Source organism: Lytechinus variegatus, chromosome 19 (genome assembly GCF_018143015.1).
Source record: "Lytechinus variegatus isolate NC3 chromosome 19, Lvar_3.0, whole genome shotgun sequence".
Taxonomy (NCBI): Eukaryota; Metazoa; Echinodermata; class Echinoidea; order Temnopleuroida; family Toxopneustidae; genus Lytechinus; species Lytechinus variegatus.
The window spans coordinates 19,106,426-19,125,563 of NC_054758.1; the positions used below are offsets into that span (position 1 = coordinate 19,106,426).

Genomic DNA, 19,138 nt, shown 5'->3' on the forward strand with positions numbered 1-19,138 from the left:
TTTTTACTAGTGCATCCGGGCATACAAAGTAGGTCAAGTGTAGCAACACAGAGGCACTTACCATGCTAAATATAATGTTGCCTGACATATCACCTGTCCGTGTCAGTGATGTGAATTTCCCCAAAATAACATTCTTCACCAGCATAGTTGACATACAGTGTGTGCTTGTGCATGCTTTATGTATTATGAGGTGCTTTAATCCAGCAACTTTGTATGCTATGAACACTAAGCCTATTATTGTGATATCCCTAAGCAGCAGTATACAAATAGCGAATAGGCATGAGTGCGATGGTGCGAGATTTCGCATGAGGTGAAAGAAAGTTGCTCTATTCAACGAGGCGTTAGCCGAGTTGAATAGAGCGTTTCTTTCTTTCACCGAATGCGAAATCTCGCACCATTGCACGAATAAGAATATTCGCTATTTGTGTTGTACAACGCCTCGGAATCTACCGAAAATATGAAAAAAGAAGAGTTTTTCCCTCCAGTTATCTATGAAAAAGGAGCAAAAATATTGAAAGCGAAAAGCAAAATCCCACAAGCTGGGCCCACAAGCGCACATGATCTTGGACAGCATTGCGCATTTAGCCAGCGGGTTTTACGCGCATTGTCATCTTATTCAATGAAATCGCATTGTGACGTCACCTCCTAAAGCCGTACGTGCAATGGTACATTTTGGATGGTACGTCTTGTGTGCAACGGTACGAATGTGTGACATTCAGCCTCCCATTTGATCGCGTACAACAAGCTAAGTAGGCGTTGTACAATATGCTATTAAAGATGCAAATCGAAAAGTTCTTTGTGATTTTATATCCTGAGACAGAAGGATATATACATATTTGTTCAGTTTGTCCTGAAAGAATATCTTGGCCATCAGTAGTTGTAATTCATATGTACACTGTACATTGGGGCACTACTAATTAGCAGGAAATCGGATGTTGATTTGGCACCCAGGAAATTGGTGCCATCATTTTTATAGTCATTTGTCCGTACAAACATGAAACAGTCTCTAAGTGAATTTCATCACTAACAACTATTTTTTTTTCTTTTCATAATACCATTTTGGAGTATCACCAGTGTGAATGCTGCTCCAAGGTGCTGAAGATAAATGCACTGATTGTGTGGTATTCTCATTATTATTTTACACTAAGATGATTTTTAATTTGCCATGTGTATTTACATATGTACATGCATATGTTTTCATTGATTTTTTACTCTTGTGAAAATAGATGTTGAATTGACATTGTCAATCCTTGTTATTCCAAATCAAATTTTTGTTTCAGATGTGATCCGACTAGACAGCACGACACCGGGTCATGTGAGGAGAGATGTGGACACATCATTCCCCGTCCTTCCAGCAGCATTGCTTGCTGATGATCTGGTACGAGACGGAGGCAGTAGCTCGCACCCTGAGAGAGGGGCTAACGGGGGCGGAGAAGGACCAGACAAGAACGTGACAGACTCCTGGACTGAGAGCGGAGGTTTGTAGGCAAATAATGAAACAATTTTGGAGGTTGGGTAATCTGACTTTACTTTGCAATACCATCACCACAGTTTACATGTATATACATGTACTTCGATGGTAGAGTGTTATAGTATGTGGTAAAAATACATGTGTTTGAACATCTTTGCAAAATCCTGTTACAATCTCTCTTTTCATAGCTGATATCAGGGGGGGGGGGGTCAAATTGAATTCCCTGCCACAATCATTAAAACCTTGCTTTGAGAAATCCTGGTATTGACATTTTGATGTTGGTGTTAGGTCAATTTTCATACGATTATAACACCAAACTTAAAATGAAGATGGTCCCGAAAAGCCATGCACAAGTTGTTGAGATGTCAATAGTGTTATCTGGATCAGTTTTACAAACTCTGAATAAGTTTTGGAGCTGGGGGAATCAATTCAAATATTAACACCAAGGCCAACACCGGACTTAAAATCACCCAAGTGAACTATATTTGGTTGGGTTATCTGACTTTACTTTGCAATACCATCAGTGCAGTTCTATATACTACAATGTTAGTGTTATAGTATGTGGTATGAAATATGTGTGTTTGCAAAATCTTGTTACAATTTCTCTTTTCATAGCTGATATCTGGAGGGGGGGGGTCAAATTGAATTCCCTGCCACAATCATTATCTTCTTGGTTTGAGAAATCCCAGTTCAAAAAGGATATAACAGTGATGTTAAAGTAGCTGCCTTCGATTCAAACTTAGCGTCAGTGCTAGCAGGTGCAGCTGAACCAAGGTTCAGTAGCTATCTACAAAAACGTGAAATTGCGATCAAACTGTGAGTTTAAGAAATAGTTACGCATCACCTGACTAGCTACATGTAACAGATCCCCAAATGTTTTGTTGTACATGTAGTAATCGAAGAACATCTTTTTTTTTCACTGATTGTAGATGGCAGTGACATTCCATTTGAGCAGCGCAACCAAGAGGAGCGGGAGGAGTACTTCAAGCGCATCGCCGACAGGTTGGCCATGATCGGGGATCAGGCTCTGGCGGACTACGAGTTCAACGACAGCACCGGTGGGGCAGTAGGGGGACAGCAGAGACCGATCCAGAGCACCTGCACAACCGAAACGTATGCTTCCTGCTCAGCTTCTGTGAGTGGTGCAACAGCAGCAGCAGGTGTAGGTCGGGGTAAGTACAGTTCCCTGTGGGACTACAGTAATATATTCAGCCATGTTCCTCGAACAAAATAGCTTATCTTGATATTATAAGAACATGATTTATGAAATTGTATATTCGAAGTACAGTGTGTGTTTTTATGTGATTACCCTCACCGGCTACTGAGGACATGCACATGCATTTCACATTAAAAGAGGACACACAGCACACCTTTTTCGAGAACCATTTCAAACGGTGCCAAATCATATTCATTTAATACCTATAGTACACTTAAAAAGCCCTTTATTCACAATGATATTACATGCCCTTGGTTTTTTTCAAAAGAATTTTATTTGAGTCTTTAGTTGATCAGAGTCCTACTGACAGAAAAGTCCTGGGGGTGTTTCACAAAGATTTAAGCATGACTTAGATTCGCACTTAAATGTCTAGTTGCACGCAGTATAAAAGGCATGACATTGGTCAGATCATGCCAAGAGGAAGCGCACTACTGCGTATTGATCAATAAGATTACGCGTTGCATATCATGTACGCGTCGACATTTAAGTGCGACCTAAGTCAAACTTAAATCTTTGTGAAACACCCCCCTGGTGTGTTTCATAAAGCTATTCGTAAGTAAAGAGCGACTTTAAGAACAACTGGTGAATCATTCTTGTGGTAAATGGTATATTCATTGGCGATGGTTTAGCGTGTAAGAAAGGTTCACCAGTCATTCTTAAAGTTGCTCTTATCTTACGAACAGCTTTATGAAACGGCCCCTTGGGTGTTTTCTGATTCAGGGAAATCAATCTTGCTGACATAGCTTGGCTTTGTTATGGATAGACAATTCCGCATCACGGGCCCAGCTTGTGAAATCTTGAGTGTGTTATTGATGATGAATGAAAACCAGTGTGATTCAGGAATATCAACTGAAATTCTTCTTATGACACTCGATTGTTCTCTTGTCATTTTCTTCTAGACATTGCAGCTGAATATGTTGAGATAGGCCAACGGATACAAACAGATGTGGATGGCATACAGCTGGTAAGGAAACAGTATGCAAATAGCGAATAGGAATGAGTGCGATGGTGCGAGATTTCGCCTGAAGTGAAAAAAAAGATGCCTGTAAATGCCTCGTTGAATAGAGTGTTTCTTTCTTTCACTGAATGCAAAATCTCGCACCATTGCACGAATAAGAAAATTCGCCATTTGTGTTGTAGACAGCCTCAGAGTTAAGCGAAAATATGCTAAAAAACAAGACCTTTTTTTTGAAAAGGGAGCAAAAATATTGAAAGCGAAAGGCAAAATCCTACAAGCACATATGGCATCGGGCAGCAAGCCAGCAAGCTATACGCATATTTCACTTTCATTTTTTACTGAGCGCAATGAATTAAATCGTATTGTGTGGTCACCTCCTAAAGCCATGCAACGGTACATTTTGGATGGTATCTCTTGTGTGCAATAGTACAAATGTTTGACATTCAGCATCCCATTTGCTCGCGTACAACAAGCTAAGTACGTGTAGGTGTTGGACAGTATTACCTAATTGTGAAGAAAGGTGAAAATATCAGAGATATAGCTGAATTTGTCCTTGGGAGGGCCCATCATTGTATACAAACAACAGTGTATCCTCCATCCTCAACTGAACCCTCCTGCCCCCACCCCTCCTCATCCTTGCCTCTTCCGTGCTTTCTTTGGCAGTTTTGAGCAATTTGGGGTCTGCATGCACTTAATGTTGTGTAATTTTGGAACCGGGTACCCAGTGGTCACAATTTTGGTCTCAAAAGTTGCGCCAGACTTGAAAGTAAAAAGTCAGGGAGCGATGCGGTTAAAAAAATTTGCATGGTGGATTTATCACGAAAAATGTCTTATTAGGGTTAAATACGCCCAGGCAGTGATTTAAGATTCCTCTGGCTTACTGTGCGAGACTCTCAAACATCACTTTTCTCTCTCGTTGCAGAGAAGCAGGAGCCAGTGGCATTGACCTGCTTCTTCTATGTGTTCTTTAGCTGTCCAGACATGGCAAATGTTCCCATTTAAAAGTATTTCTTCCTCTTCTTTTTTGCTATGAATACGCCAATACTTTTTTGTATGATTTGCTACTTTTTAAAGAATGTGTGATCATGGAACAGCGCTTGACTCTAGCGTCGGTCCGACTGTCCCAGACTGGTAAAAATCACTGTCAAGCCAGTAAGTTGTTGCATGAAAATCACAAGTAAATCTTGCCTACGAGCTCTTGTTTAAAATGGTGAATTATCAAGTTTTCAAGTAGTGTCATTTCACATATTTTCACTGATCTCACTACAACAGGCTGACGATTGTTGTGTTGAAACAAATTTTTGAAAATACTCTTTTGTCTAAAAATACATTTTTCCTTCTAAGAATACTTTTCTTGGTCGCCGAAGGTTGCAGGTTTGGCTGTCCCCTCTTCCTAGAACCACCATCCTACAAATATGCCCAGGCAATATATCAAGAAAGATTCCTCCAATTCACTCTCTCCACCGTCATCCCTTTCCACTCTCCCCGCAGAGACGCAGGAGCCAGGCTTTCTTCCCGACCGGCATGTTGATGGGCGTCATCATGAACGACACCTACCAGTCTTTCAGCAACACCATGCAGTCCATCGTCGGCCAGGAGGTCGGCATGGAGCAGCTGGCGATAGTCTTCAAGTTCACCAAGGTGGCCGTCAGGTTGGCCCACTCCATGGGGAAGCACGCCAGTAGCATCAAGGACAACAGTGTCCGCTTCATCAGCGATCGCTATGCCGTCTGGCTCGACAGCCAAGGAGGATGGGTAGGTCAAGTGCCATTGCCTATTTGTAATCATCCCTAAAATGCCACAATTCATTCATCGTACATTTTAATATCGTTATGCCAAATGTAAATAATACAAAAAATTGAATTTGTACATGTATAGCGCACTTCCCATCTTTCCATGTAGGTGCTTCAGAGTTATGAGCAAATTAGAGAAATAAAAAAGAAAAAATACATTTCAGGTTTGAACTTTTCCAATGAATACCTTAATGGTTGTTGGCTTTTTGTCAAACAGCACCGTTATGCAGGTATGTATTTCTTCTGGTAAAAAAAGAGATGATTCTTTTATTGTGTGATAAATCAAAGGTTCTCAACTACTGTGGTTTTTGCCTTGGAAGAAAGCTCATTGTCGGTGAATAAATAACTCAATATACATAGAAAATGAAAAGAAATATTATTTTTAAAAAAATATGGCAAGAGGCGATGCCCACATTGGCATATTAAATCAATGGCTTGTTCTGACGATTTTCAGCAATTGTATAATATGGGATGTCAACAAAATGTTGCATCTCCAAGCGATTTGATTTTGTCACACAAAAGAAATCTGCGGACCCTTCTAATTCTGAAAAAAAAGTAAGGGCAAATGAGTTGCGTTTGCCAAATCATGGCATAAAAGTTACTATCAAAGTAACTTTGCCATCCAGTGGTATCTATATTGGAAGATTTATTAGCTGCCTATCACTGTTGCCATGGTAGTTACCATGTGGTTGCAAAGTTACCACAATAGTAACATTTATGCATCAGGGCCAAGGATCCATACTACCTTCCATTAAATGTTGTGCTCTTTGTAATCTTGTGTTTTGTACAGCCAATGATTGAGGAAGATAGTGAGACTATATCATCAGATGTTTGAAAGCATTTACTCGGTAAAAAAAACGCTAATCAGAATCTTTTTCTAGCTCTTATATGGATTTCTTTCATCTCGCTTCTGGTTTTTCTTGGTGCTTTGCGTAATAAGCCAGTTCGTAGTTCCTTTCTGCGCATGATCAAAAGATTCTACGCATGATCAGAAGGTCATTTGTACTAAAGTGACATGGTGCTTTAAAGTCTAATGAGATAAGCACCAACTTTGATGTCTTGATTATTCATATATTCTTTTTCATTTACATCCACAAAAAAAACCAATGCTTCCATGAACGACTGGTATTTCACAGTTTGTCAAGTACATTGTGCAACATGCTAAGATATGCATTCAAAGTAGGAATGCAACAAATAACTAAATTAAGTGTTCATTGGTGTGCTATTCTAGTCACCTGGTCTATTCAATTTCTTCATCCTGCTATGTAAGGCAAGCTTACGTAATATCTTGCTTTGAAATCTGCCTATCATGATGAAAGAAATGAAAGGTCATTTGACCAAAATTGCCCATGAAGTAACTGCGAACTGGTCTATACTAATATCTATGGGTAGGATAATTAATGGTAACTTCTATGGAAACTTTGATCCTGATGGGCTTCTGAGTATTGGTATTACTACATTAATGGAGGTGCCATGGCCAAGTGGTTTTAGGTGCCTGGACATGGAAAGTCCGGGCCTTAATCCCGGCCGCGGCACCTATGCCCGTGAGCAAGGCTTTTAATCGGCAATGCTCTTTTATCCTGCATTCAAATGAGTGAAAATGCTATGCGCATTCTTGGTAATGAGGTGTGCACTTATTAAAAAAAAAATAAATAAACAACATTGATAGCAGAAGTACAAGTAATAATAAATTTTGGATCAACGATTGATTTCCATAGAAGCTTCAAGCCTTTGCTGCATAACTGATAAACAGAAAGTATATAGGAATTATTTATGATAACCATACTTGCTTACATGGTGCTTTACACTCACCTAGTCAGAAGTCTCTATAAAGCTGTTAACAATAGTGCAGCATAGAGTTTTTATATTAAGTTCTTGAATTCTATTATATGAATTCATAGCATACCCAAGTTTCATGTTTAACTAGTAATTTTATTGTAATATTATAGATAGGTTCATCTCTTTGATTCCTTAACAAATTTAAATTTGTTTATTTATCTAAATTCTTATGTAAGCATTTTGTACATGGCATATGGTTCATTAGAATATTAGATAATGTAGGCTCCAGAACTCATATTATTAGCTGCGAGTTTATATTCCTACTTTTTTTAAATAATACTTTCTCATGATTCATATACTAATATATCATCCAAACATAGAGATATTAATTCAAAGAAATTAACTTCTAAGTGTCCCTAGTATGTTAGTTTGCCAACTTTCTATCTGCCTTTGATAGCAGGTACATGTATTATCTGGGTGATTCTTACACACGGGTTTTTATTTGCACTTTACCATTTAATCCATTAGTCATTGTCTATCATTTGACCAAATGTTTTTGAGTCTATACACACATGAAAATAGTATACCGGTAGGTTGTTTGTTAAGCGCTTTACCTCCTTGTTAGGCGCTTCTTGAACACCCCTGCTAAATACGTGTAGGCTTTACCGATTCAGGTGGGTCACAGGTTTTTGAGAAATTACTTCCTGTCAGTACCCACTTACCTCACCTGGGTTGAGTGCAGCACAGTGTGGATCAATTTCTTGCTGAAGGATATTACACCATGGCTGAGAATTGAAATATTAACCCTCTTTTTGAGAGTTTGGTGACTAATTTTCTTGGCCACAACACTCCACATTATACATTAAGGCCCAAATTTACAAAGGTGGTTTTGAAAACCCACAGTTAGATTCATGGTTTATGCAGATTTCCTGTATAAATTACGCTTACTTAGTGCGTATCAGGCGCGTGTATAAATAATTCCAATGCTGATGCACGCTTTTGTCACAGTGCACCAAATTGATGCCTGTTATCATGGTTAGATAATCGATTTTATTCATGACTCTACTGTTTGAAGAGTGGACTCATGAATAACATAGCGTGGATAACCACAGCAACAGGCATCAATTTGGCTTACTGTGATAAAAGTGCACATGAGCATTGCACATTTTTCAATATACACAGCAAATGAAGAGTAATTCATACAGGAAATCTGCATAAACCATGGGTTTTCAAAATGTGAATTTGGGCCCATATGTCTCACTATTATGACAGCGGCTTGTTGGAATCATATATATTATGTTGGGCAGTTGGTTGCAGTGTCTGTTTAATATAAGAATCAACCACCATTACTCTTGTGATTCTTATTATTGGTAACACATTACTTGGGTTGAAGGTGTACTTATGTTGAAGACAAAATTGGCGGGTTTCTGTTTCTGATTATGGTAGCTCCCGTAGGAACTCGGCAGGACAGCACTTTTGCTGGTAAACGCCAAGCTGGTATATAACCAATTACCTAGGAAACATTTTACGTCTAGGTTAATCAGTCTTAGTGGCTGACATTATATACCACAGATATCACTCTCGGGCCTTTTTATCAGTGGCGACAATGGCAGAGTTGGGATTTGAACTCCAAACCTTGCGATTATAAGTCCAATGCTGTAACTACTGGACCACACAACCGTATTTTTGCAAGAATTTGCAAGAATCAGACTTGCCATAGCAATTGCATTATCTGACAAATCTTCAAAAGTATTATTTAGATTAATAACAGCCTTCTAATTTTCAAGAATGTTCAAGAAATGTTGGCACTCACTGTGACCATGGGTTGATGTGCATTTTTCCTCATAGTGCACCGTTTGTATGAAATTCCTTTGTGTAAAATAGTATACAAATGGCGAATAGGCTTAAGGGCGATGGTGCAGGATTTAGCATAAGGTGAAAGGTCTATTCAACGAACCGTTAGCTGAGTAGGTACCATTAGATGCAAGTTTTGAGCAACGGCTCTGATTTGCAAAAAAAAACAAGAATTTATGATATGGAACCCCTTTTATGTAAGGTATTGTTAATGGAATAATATATTAGTTTTGTTATTCAATCTTCATATTTTTCTTTCTCTAGGGTTCGGTTGTGACGAGCGATGACTCAGACTCTCTGCACGAAGAATCAGAGATAGACTGAAGGTCTGACAGGGAGAAGAAAGAAGGTAGAGAAGGAAAAGGAAAGAAGGAAAGAGGGAAGACAGTTCATGTTTACAGTGATTAATGCTGCACGAGCCTCTTCAGTAACATACAGTGTACATTCCTAAGGAAGGATGAACAAGAGATGGCGCACTTTCTGCCACGTTGTCATGGTATCGTGCGCTCTTTTCGCCGTCCCTGCATTGATACCAAGTGAGGGCAGCAGACCTCGATTTAGACTTTACACATTGATCTTAAGCGAGTGTGGCCTGACTACAGTTGGATCTGACCCAATCTGGCAAATACTGCTATGTTAGGCAAGCACTTGGTAAAAATAGAAAGCCTAGAGCCTCACGACCTTTTGGGGGCAATAGTTTTTACTATTGCTAGAATTACCAGTTATTTTCTTAGCAGAGCACTAGTAAGAATTATAGCCATGATCAACAATGCCAATTATTTTATTTGTAATCGATAACAATTTCATTAATGTATTTTTGCTTTCATATTTAAAAACTCCTGTAGCCTAGTTATGATGTACCACTTCCCCATCCCTTCTTGTCCTTTGCTGGTCTTACATTCTTCAATTAATTTTTTAGATGTAATTTACAGGTTGATATAATTGTTTGAGATTTAAACTGAAGCATCCCAAATCTCTGTGTACAGAACAATGGTTATATTCTAAGAAGTGCTCTGCGCCATTCGGTGCCATTCTGTTTGTTTTTTTAATTATTGGTATTTTGATTTTTTATACTCATTTACACTCATTGTTTATCTTTGAAGAAGGCCTTTCATTGCCTATAAGGCAAACAGCTATGCTGCATGTTATGGATTGAAAGGGTTCTTCTTTGCCCTCTATGGCCTTGGTATATATCATTTGATTATAATTGATGAGAAAGCCTATGTAGTATGCCTTGCAGTTGGGTTTTAGAAGCTCTTGTTCAAAATGCTCCCAGGGATTGGAGAAAGTGCATGCATTGCATGCAGGGTCAGAAAAAGGTATCACTCAAACCTGTAAAGACGGTGAACGTTATGTTCATACTAATTAAGTAATCAATGCATAGGCATCGTTGAACTGATTTCTATCAATTATTTTTTATTGAAATGGCAGAAATATTGATATCTTGCCATGAATTCCAAAATGTTGGATCGTGCCAGGCATGACTTGTTTCAATGGAAGCGAGTCATGGTTAGAAGTTGTAAGTGGTATTAATTTTTTGCAGATGATGATTGTTACTTCTGTCTTTCGTTCATGTGTAATACTTAAGAAAAAGAATTTTCTCCTTTTTTGTTTACATTGAAAAGTGGTCTCTGAATTTATTCTACTGCCTTACCAGCAAAACAATCTCCAAAATGACAATAGCTATTATGTCATTTCTTACGACATACCATTGATCAGTTTGGATTCGGTTTCGTGGGTATGTCTGTAGCGATACTGTTGTTTGAAAAGGTTAATAAAGTGGGCAGTTCCATGAAATATGTATGTCCGACCCCTCTAGGTGGGACCTTCATGAAATTTTCTGTCTCTGATTTCTTGTTCTTTTGACAGTCTGTAATGCTCTCAAAGGACCATGACTTGGTCAGTTTATGAAGTGAAGTAAGACTTGATGAAAATGGGGGTCAGACGTACAAAAAGGTTGATCATTTTATGGAATTGCTCAAGTGTGTCTTAAGTACCTTGTTGATTTACTTATGTCTTTTTAAGGTCATTCCATTTTCATCACAAGAGGAGTACTGTTGAAAAAGTGTATCAAAGGTGATTTGAAATACAAGAGCCATTTTATTATTGTTATTCTCATAACATACAAACAGAAATATAGGTTTTGATAATATATGGTTATTCACAACATTAATAAACTACATAATTTGCAACCAATTGACAGCCCTTCCACATGATTTTCAAAGATTTTTTTTCATATAAAGGTGGGTTTTTTGTAAAGCTGTTCGTAAGTCAAGAGCAAATTTAAGAATGACTGGTGATCCTTTTGTGTGGTAAATGGTGTACACTTGAATGTTCATTGGTGATGGCTTAGCCCATAAGAAAGGATCACCAGTCATTCTTAAAATCACTCTTAACTTGCGAATAGCTTTATGAAATGGCCCCCAGGTGGGTGTTTCATAAAGCTTTTTGTAAAGTTACACACAACTTTAGGCATGACTGGAACATGATCTTAGGTCTGAATGCAATTACATAGGGATATATCACGTGGTATGAGATAGGGTTACCAGTCGTGCGTAAAGTCATTTGTATCTAACAAAGAGCTTCATGAAACAACCACCAGTAGTCAAATCATGCTATTTATTCAGAAGGTGCTGGTTGGTGTATCATAAAGCTGTTTGTAAGTTAAGAGCGACTTTAAAGAGAAATTCCAGTAGTTGCAGTAAACACTGATTTCATGAGAAAGTCTGTAGAACAAGGCTTAGTTGTCAGTATATCATCGAGGACCTAGATCTGGTACAGTTACATTAACTGAACTTTGTGAATCTTGAAATCTACGCTGAAAAATGTTCACACCGAAGATTCCCAACACAGATAAGGGCACGTGGGACAATGTATGATTATTGCCTAGAGCGTCGGGCCCGACGCTTTACCCGAATCCTGTGCTTATTTGCTGAATTCTCAGCAATTACACAATTTTTTCCAGAATCCTTTGGCACATGCGTTTTATTTATACAAACAGACACTTTGGTGGTCATTTCATTGGATTCTTTACGAACTCATTTTGATATCGTTACAAAAACTAGCATTTACCTTTAAGAACCACTGGTGATCCTTTCTTACGCGCTAAACCATCGCCAATGAACATTTTGGTGTACACCATTAAACACAAAAGGGTCACCAGGATATAAATGGCTTGGTGGGTGTTCCGTAAAGCTGTTTGTAAGTTAAGAGCGACTTTAAGAACGACTGGTGAACATTTCTTATGTGCTAAATAATCACCAATGAAGATTTAATGGTCAATATCATTTACCACAAGAAAAGATCACCAGCGACGTCGTTCTCAAAGTAACTCCTAACTTGCAAACAGCTTCATGAAACGGCCCCCAAGCATTTAATGTTGGATTGAACACAATTGCTTGGATCATGATGGATCCATATTTAAAGCCTGTCTTAAACTTTGATATAGGACAATGATATGATGCAATCATATTTGATAAGATATTGCCCACATGAATTCATTTTTCCAAAGTATGGTAGTCTTGAATGTTTAAGTCACAAGAAAAAGGAAGAATTCCAATAAAAAAAATGTTAGTTGGACAGACTGCAATCAGTGAACTATGAAGTGTGTGAATATAGTGTAATATCAAAATGATTTCTTTGGTATCTTATATGTTCTGTGTGATTCTTTGTTCATCTTTGTTTTGAATTTCTTAAATTGATTCTCTAAGGTTGCGTACAACTGTGCTTTATCGTTGATATGTTAGCTGTCACTCTGTTGAGCATTGCATGTTGAAATCAATGCAAGTGAATCTTGAATTCCAAAATTGCAGATGAAAATCTGTACTTCATTACTTAAACATTTTGAAAAGATCTTGAATTTAATAATTTAGATATTTATACATTTTATTCATTTTTTATACCATGTATCATTCCTGTCATTTTTATTATGATTTTAAATTATTTTAAAGATGATTTTTTTTTACAAGTTATCAGATGAAACTGTTTCTAAAGAGGCATTTGGTTCAGTAGAACCAATATTAATTTTCAGTGTAAAGTTTTACTACATAAGCACTTGGTGGAAATGAAAATCTGAAGAAGTGACAATTCTCAAATTTAACATTATCATTCGTACTACATTATTAACTCTCTTTAATATGGTTTACATACATTTGTTTACATAGTCATGTTTGCTGGTGTTGAAATTGATTTTTGATTTGTTTGAAGACCATTGTAGCTGAAACCAAGTTAATATCAACACTTTCATCGCTCTTCTTATTTGTTTTAGGGTATTATTTTTTTCAGATAAATCTAAATTATCAAAATTGACTTGTTAAATGGTACTAAAAGTAGTATTCACTTTGATATGTTTGGTATTCATGAAAAAGGTCACCAAAGCATTAGTACTAGGTGTAATTAGGATTTCTATATATATTGAAAAATGAGATAATTGATTCTTTTATAAAGGTCACATTTGGGGGGAAATTGCATACTGTATTCACTGAGGCATTTATCTTAACTAGGCTTTCCCATCTGCAATGCTGTTTATTTAAAGTGATTGGTTAACATTGGTTTGACTTTAAAAAAATCTAAGCTAGAAGGTCACACTTGTCACCTGTGTCTGTGACTTGTAACAAAAATGAAGCCCAGAAAAAATTGCGTTCAAACATAATTATCTAGTGCTTCAAAAATTGAAATATAAAGTGACCGGAAACACCATCTTAATTTCATCCCATACACTTATGTGTACTATTTAGGCGTCTATAAGATGCCTATTTACAAAATCAGGGTTTGCCTTGTAGTTTTAGCTTTTCATTCTCAATAATGGTTGTTTCCAGGGTTTATTAGTTCTAATACATGCACTTGTACACATGTTTCATCTTGGTTTGAGAATCTTTTAAATCGGCTGCTCACAAAGTTAGATAATACCTTTAATTCAAATGTGATGTGCATGATTGGGTGAAATTTATCTTGTGTATAGTTCAAAACAAAAGGTCAATTTCTGCGTTTCCTATGGATAATGAGGGAATTATTATAGTTCAAAACAAAATGTCACTTTCTGTGTGTCCTATGGAAAATGAGGGAATTTATACGTGAGATAATTTTTTAAATGCATCAATTTAGTGATGCTTCAAACTGAGGTATTTTATGGCAAAATTAACGTGTTGGATGTATTTTGGCAAGTTGCAATAGTGTAGCAAATTGCAATAAACACAAGAACTTGTTGATATCGCTAAGTAGTTTCTTTGTTTCACCTACAAAACTTGGATTCACTGCACAAACTTCTGAATTTAGCTATCCTATTTTTACCTGAAATGCACTCCAAATTTATTTTTTTATTTCAAATGCTTGGTCCTCCTCATCTTTGGGGTCCATTCACATTGGTAGCTTGCGCTACGTGTTAATAACCCCATTGGCCCATATTCTGAAGCCAGGTTTAATTTAAACATTGGCTTAAAGTTGTGGTTTAAGTATGGAAAGCCAATTGTGACATAAATCACTAACAGTAGAGATGATATTTCAGCTCATTTGACTCCCAGATCGTCTAGGAATTATGAATAAATAATAATTGTCTTCACAATCAAAGAACCAGGAAAGAGTATAGTAAACAAAAAAAAAACATACAATGTAATAAAAATTTTGACACGTTTTGCTTGCCATAATTTTAGCACAGAGTTAGACCATGGTATAAGTTAAGCCTGACTTCAGAATATGGGCCAGTATGTTTTACTTGTGCAATGCATCAACACTATCAACATTTGTCAAATTTTTATTTTTATGTCCATTCGTTCCTTAAAAGAAAATCAATTATGTTTTCCATTTTAATTTTATTCATGTTTTATATATAAAAATCAAGCAGTGCAACGTTGATGTATGTAAATATTGTACAAGTGTATTAATTTATATCAGCAAGTGTTTTTCCATGTAAGAGTCGCCACTGAAGTTTTTGTGTCGTCTCCAACTGCATACGAATTGTAATAGAAATGAGACTTGTAAAAAAGAATTATGATTGATGATGATCCGTGTTTTCTTGAAATAATGTTAGAGTACTTATGATAATAAAGTCACTAGTATTTATTCCTATACTTGAAAAAGAAAGAGAAAATTAAATAGGTAATTTTGTAGTAGATAATTATCAAAGTAAAGTTATTTGAAATTTGATATCGATGAGTTGCATGTGTTTTTATTTTTCTGGAGTTGATGGAGTGACGTGAATTGGTGGTTCATTTCATGAAGTATGGAATGGCAATTTCTCACTGTTTTCAATATACACAATAGTGTATTAAAGGGGTACTTCAGGCTGGAGAAATTTTTATTTGAACAGATTAAATAAAAATCAGACGAACAAAACACTGAGAATTTGATCAAAAGTGGACAAGGAATGATAAGGTTACAGCATTTTAAATATTTGCGTTATTCTGGTGAAACAGTTCTAGGCATGTCTTCATGAATATTCAATGATTAAGCTTATGTCATATCTTTTGTGTTTTCTTATATGAAATTAGGTTTATTCAATTTTTTTCTTAAAGAACCAAAAATATTGGAAAAACATTCCAATACATTCGATATTCATTACTGCAACTTATTTCATTACAAGGGAGACATTATCATTCAAACATGTATGAAAAAATGAAGAAAAAAAATGTGATTTCATATAATAACATAAGAAAAAAGGAAAGTGGGGATGTGACATCATCAGCCCATCTAATGAATATTCATGACGACATGCATGTAAGTGTTATCCCATTATAATGCTAAAATTCAAAATTGAAAGCTTCGCTATTTGATGAAATTTGAGGTTCACCATTTTTCTCTGTGAAGCAAACTGATGATGTCATATCCCCACTTTTTTATTATATGAAAATAGGTTTATTGATTGTTTTCCTTCAAGAACCCAAAATATTGGAATAACAACTGAAAAGTGCATTTGATATTCATTTCTGCAACTTATTTCCTTACAATGGAGACAATCATTCGCACATGTATGAAGAATAAAACAATTATGATTTCTTGTAAATTGTAATAACATAAGAAAAAGGAAAGTGGGGTTATGACATCATCTGCCCATTTCATCTTATCCCAAGTTTGGCTATGACCATTTTGTCTCGTAACCAGTTGGTCCATAAATACATCCATTTCATTCTGATACATTAACTCCTAGAATAAGTGTGTATTTTGAGTTTTTGACAGACGTGTATCAATCGGGTATGATTATTTACGTCTGGACCGACCTTTAACGTCACCATCCGAAAGATGTGATCAGGGCTCGAACCTTGAACCTCTGCATCAATTTGTAACTTCCCCACAGCTTGGATTACAGGCGCACGCCACAACGCCAAATTAGACCAAACGGTGTATAGACTAAATGGCTGTTGGACAAACTAGTTATTAGATGAAGTAGTGAGTGCATGGACGAAATTGAAATTAGACCAATGACAGTAGACAAGTTGGTAATTGGATGAAATGGCATCAGACCAATTGCAAATAAACCTATACTAAGACGGGCCACTTCCATTGACGAGTGGATACCATGCGCGACCAAGGGGTCTCGAAAAGCACCCTAAACACGTAATTCCCATATTCTGAAAATGCACCCCTTAACAAGTATTGGCGTGTGAAACCCTACCCTTAACAAGTATTGGAAACAGAACGATACTCTTGGCAAATATTCCCTGAAATGAACCCCTAAACAATTACAGGAATGTTTTATTGTTACGGGTCCTTCGGTCGTCGGCTTTACCTTAATTTTGGTTTAGTACGACCCCACCTTCTACACCTCGCGCAAATCGGACTCTGAACACGTAGTGTTGGGGCAAAAAGGACATCCTTTATAAAACATTTTAATTTCGTTTTATCGTCCCCTCAAATTCGACCCTAAACACGTAATTTTCTAAGCGAAATAGATACCCTTTTTTCATTATTTTTGTGTTTTTGACACCCTTATCACGTTACGTACGTAACGTGCCCTATCGTGAAAAAGACATCCTTTTTACGTGTTTTTTTGGTCGCGCATGGTATCCACTCGTCAATGTAAGTGCCCCCCCCCCCGGGGTTTGACTGCTAATTGATATGGCCTTCAGGCTGCAGCCCCAATACTACTAGTGGATAAGTCTTCTGACTTTGAAACAGAGGGTCGTGGGTTCGCATCCCAGCCATGGCGTAATTTCCTTCAGCAAGAAATTCGTCCACATTGTGCTGCATTCGACCCAGGTGAGGTGAATGGGTACCCGGCAGGATTAATTCCTTGAATGCATGAGCGCTGAAAGGCAGCTCGAGCTAAAGCCGGGGGGATAATAAGAATAACAACGCGCCTCGGAATTTTTCTAGATAGATGGCGCTATATAAATGCCTATTATTATTATTTTTAATATAATTTGGTCCAAGTGGAACACCTCTAGCTGGCAATCATACCTATATTACGCGTTTCAATATAGCAGCAGTACTGATTTTATATGGCGCATCAGGAGGCGGTATGGGACGACTAATAATAATAATAATGGGTATTTAGAGGCGCTAAAAACAAAAAGTACCACAGCGCCAGGCGCGCCGGAACACTTTCAGTTTTGGGGGGGCAAAATCCCGAAGGGGGCACAATATTTTTGACAACATGAGATACCGAAGCGATCGAGCGGGAGAGTCTGTGGGACCCCCCCCCCACGATAAGACTTTGTGTAAAAATGGAGAATAGAAGAGCATTCAAAAATAAATTTCTTGAGAATTAAACAGTGTTGAAGTTCTTTTTGCTCCTTCTGTTTCCTCCCTTCTGACCCAGACTGGTGTTTCTTCGTGATCAGGGTCGCAGTTCCAGCAAATTACGAGCCTTATTGCAAACGAAATTGTTTCAAACCAATGTAATATAGGCCTTTTAAAGACTTTAAGATGACAAACATGACCGTACGCACCTGGGGGCCGCCGATCGAGTGGGCAAAATTCACCAAAAGTGTGCACGAAATCCTTCAATTTTATTCTAGAAAATGCAAAATTTCCCCCATCACAAACCCCCTCGCTATTAAGTTTCTTCGAAAATTTAGGTCTTGCAGCCCCACCCACTCCCAGATTGTTTTTTTATTTTTGCAAACGTCCATGAATCACAAAAGCTGGATGAACCAGAGAACATAGCTGCCATCTCGATCTGATTAGTAACAGGTAATGGGAAGAAGTTTTGGAATCTAAAATACATAAGTGCTATATCATATGAGCTGAAATAGTATCAGACAAAACGCCTTCCAATCATGCCAATGAAAAGGAATAGAGGAAAATACGGGGCTGTGAAAATATCTTAAGATTTTTTTATAGTAGAGCAGTACTGTAACGCTTATTTTTTTATATTCTTTATTTACACTTTTATTCATATCTCGGATAATATGAGTCCGGTCAAGAAGACACTTTCACAGATGATTTTATTTTTTTCAGGTCTAAACATTATCTCTAATTTGCTTTCGAGTGGGATTCACCATTTTCACAAAATATTATAATCCTCTATACATGATTATTCTGTGTGTAATTTTCTGATAACATGTCTATATTGAGTTGAAATGACCTTGGTATTTTCTTTAGGGCACTGACTTGTTATCACTGTATTAACTCAATTTATATTTAGTTGAAAATGAAATAATTGAAACAAGTTTCTCGAGATGTTATGGTTTCTGGCCCAGTCAAGCCCAGAAATTCTGGGCTTGACAGCTATGACATAGATTCCATATGTTGCTCGAGTAACTAGTGTTCACGCGCGTTAGTGATATCGGGTCCGGTCTGAGCGTTTCTGGGCGACCGCGCGTTTGTTAGACGACACAGCCAGCATCATAGAGTTATAAACCTAATCATTGGTGGACCACTATCAATTTGCCATTCGCTTTTAGTCTGAAATGTATTCATTAAAAGGTTAAACGTTATCACACTGTAATAAGATGGAAAAGGGGTTTATCAAAGGTATGTTTCACAGAGGAACTGTTCGTCAAAGGACGCGAGGCTTACTATGATAATGTAGGCCCTATTTGCCCCGTCAGGGGCAAAATTTTTTCATTTTTGACAATGGAAATGACAATTTTCAGGTAAAAAAGTGCCTTCGTTTACTTTTGTCCTTAAAT

General features: G+C 37.3%; 1 protein-coding gene and 1 long non-coding RNA gene across 6 annotated transcripts in view; one reads left to right on the forward strand and one right to left on the reverse strand.

The window, feature by feature from the left end:
• LOC121406318 (trichohyalin-like) overlaps positions 1-11,241 on the forward strand; it is a 37,139-nt gene extending 25,898 nt beyond the window's left edge. For 4 of the 5 annotated variants that reach the window (XM_041597334.1, XM_041597335.1, XM_041597331.1 and 1 more), the window contains 5 exons: positions 1,281-1,478; positions 2,401-2,643; positions 3,587-3,651; positions 5,137-5,400; positions 9,336-11,241. In XM_041597334.1, coding sequence (XP_041453268.1) covers positions 1,281-1,478; positions 2,401-2,643; positions 3,587-3,651; positions 5,137-5,400; positions 9,336-9,395 — 830 coding nt within the window. In that variant the 3' untranslated portion in view covers positions 9,396-11,241. Of the gene's footprint in view, positions 1-1,280; positions 1,479-2,400; positions 2,644-3,586; positions 3,652-5,136; positions 5,401-6,228; positions 6,287-9,335 lie in introns of all 5 variants that reach the window. The other variant, XM_041597332.1, reaches the window with a different exon arrangement.
• On the reverse strand, positions 10,176-12,981 carry LOC121406320. Its single transcript, XR_005968770.1, has 2 exons — positions 12,144-12,981; positions 10,176-11,745 (listed from the first exon to the last, which is right to left on the reverse strand). It is a non-coding gene; the product is annotated as an uncharacterized LOC121406320 (long non-coding RNA).
• Between the last annotated feature and the right edge of the window lie 6,157 nt (positions 12,982-19,138).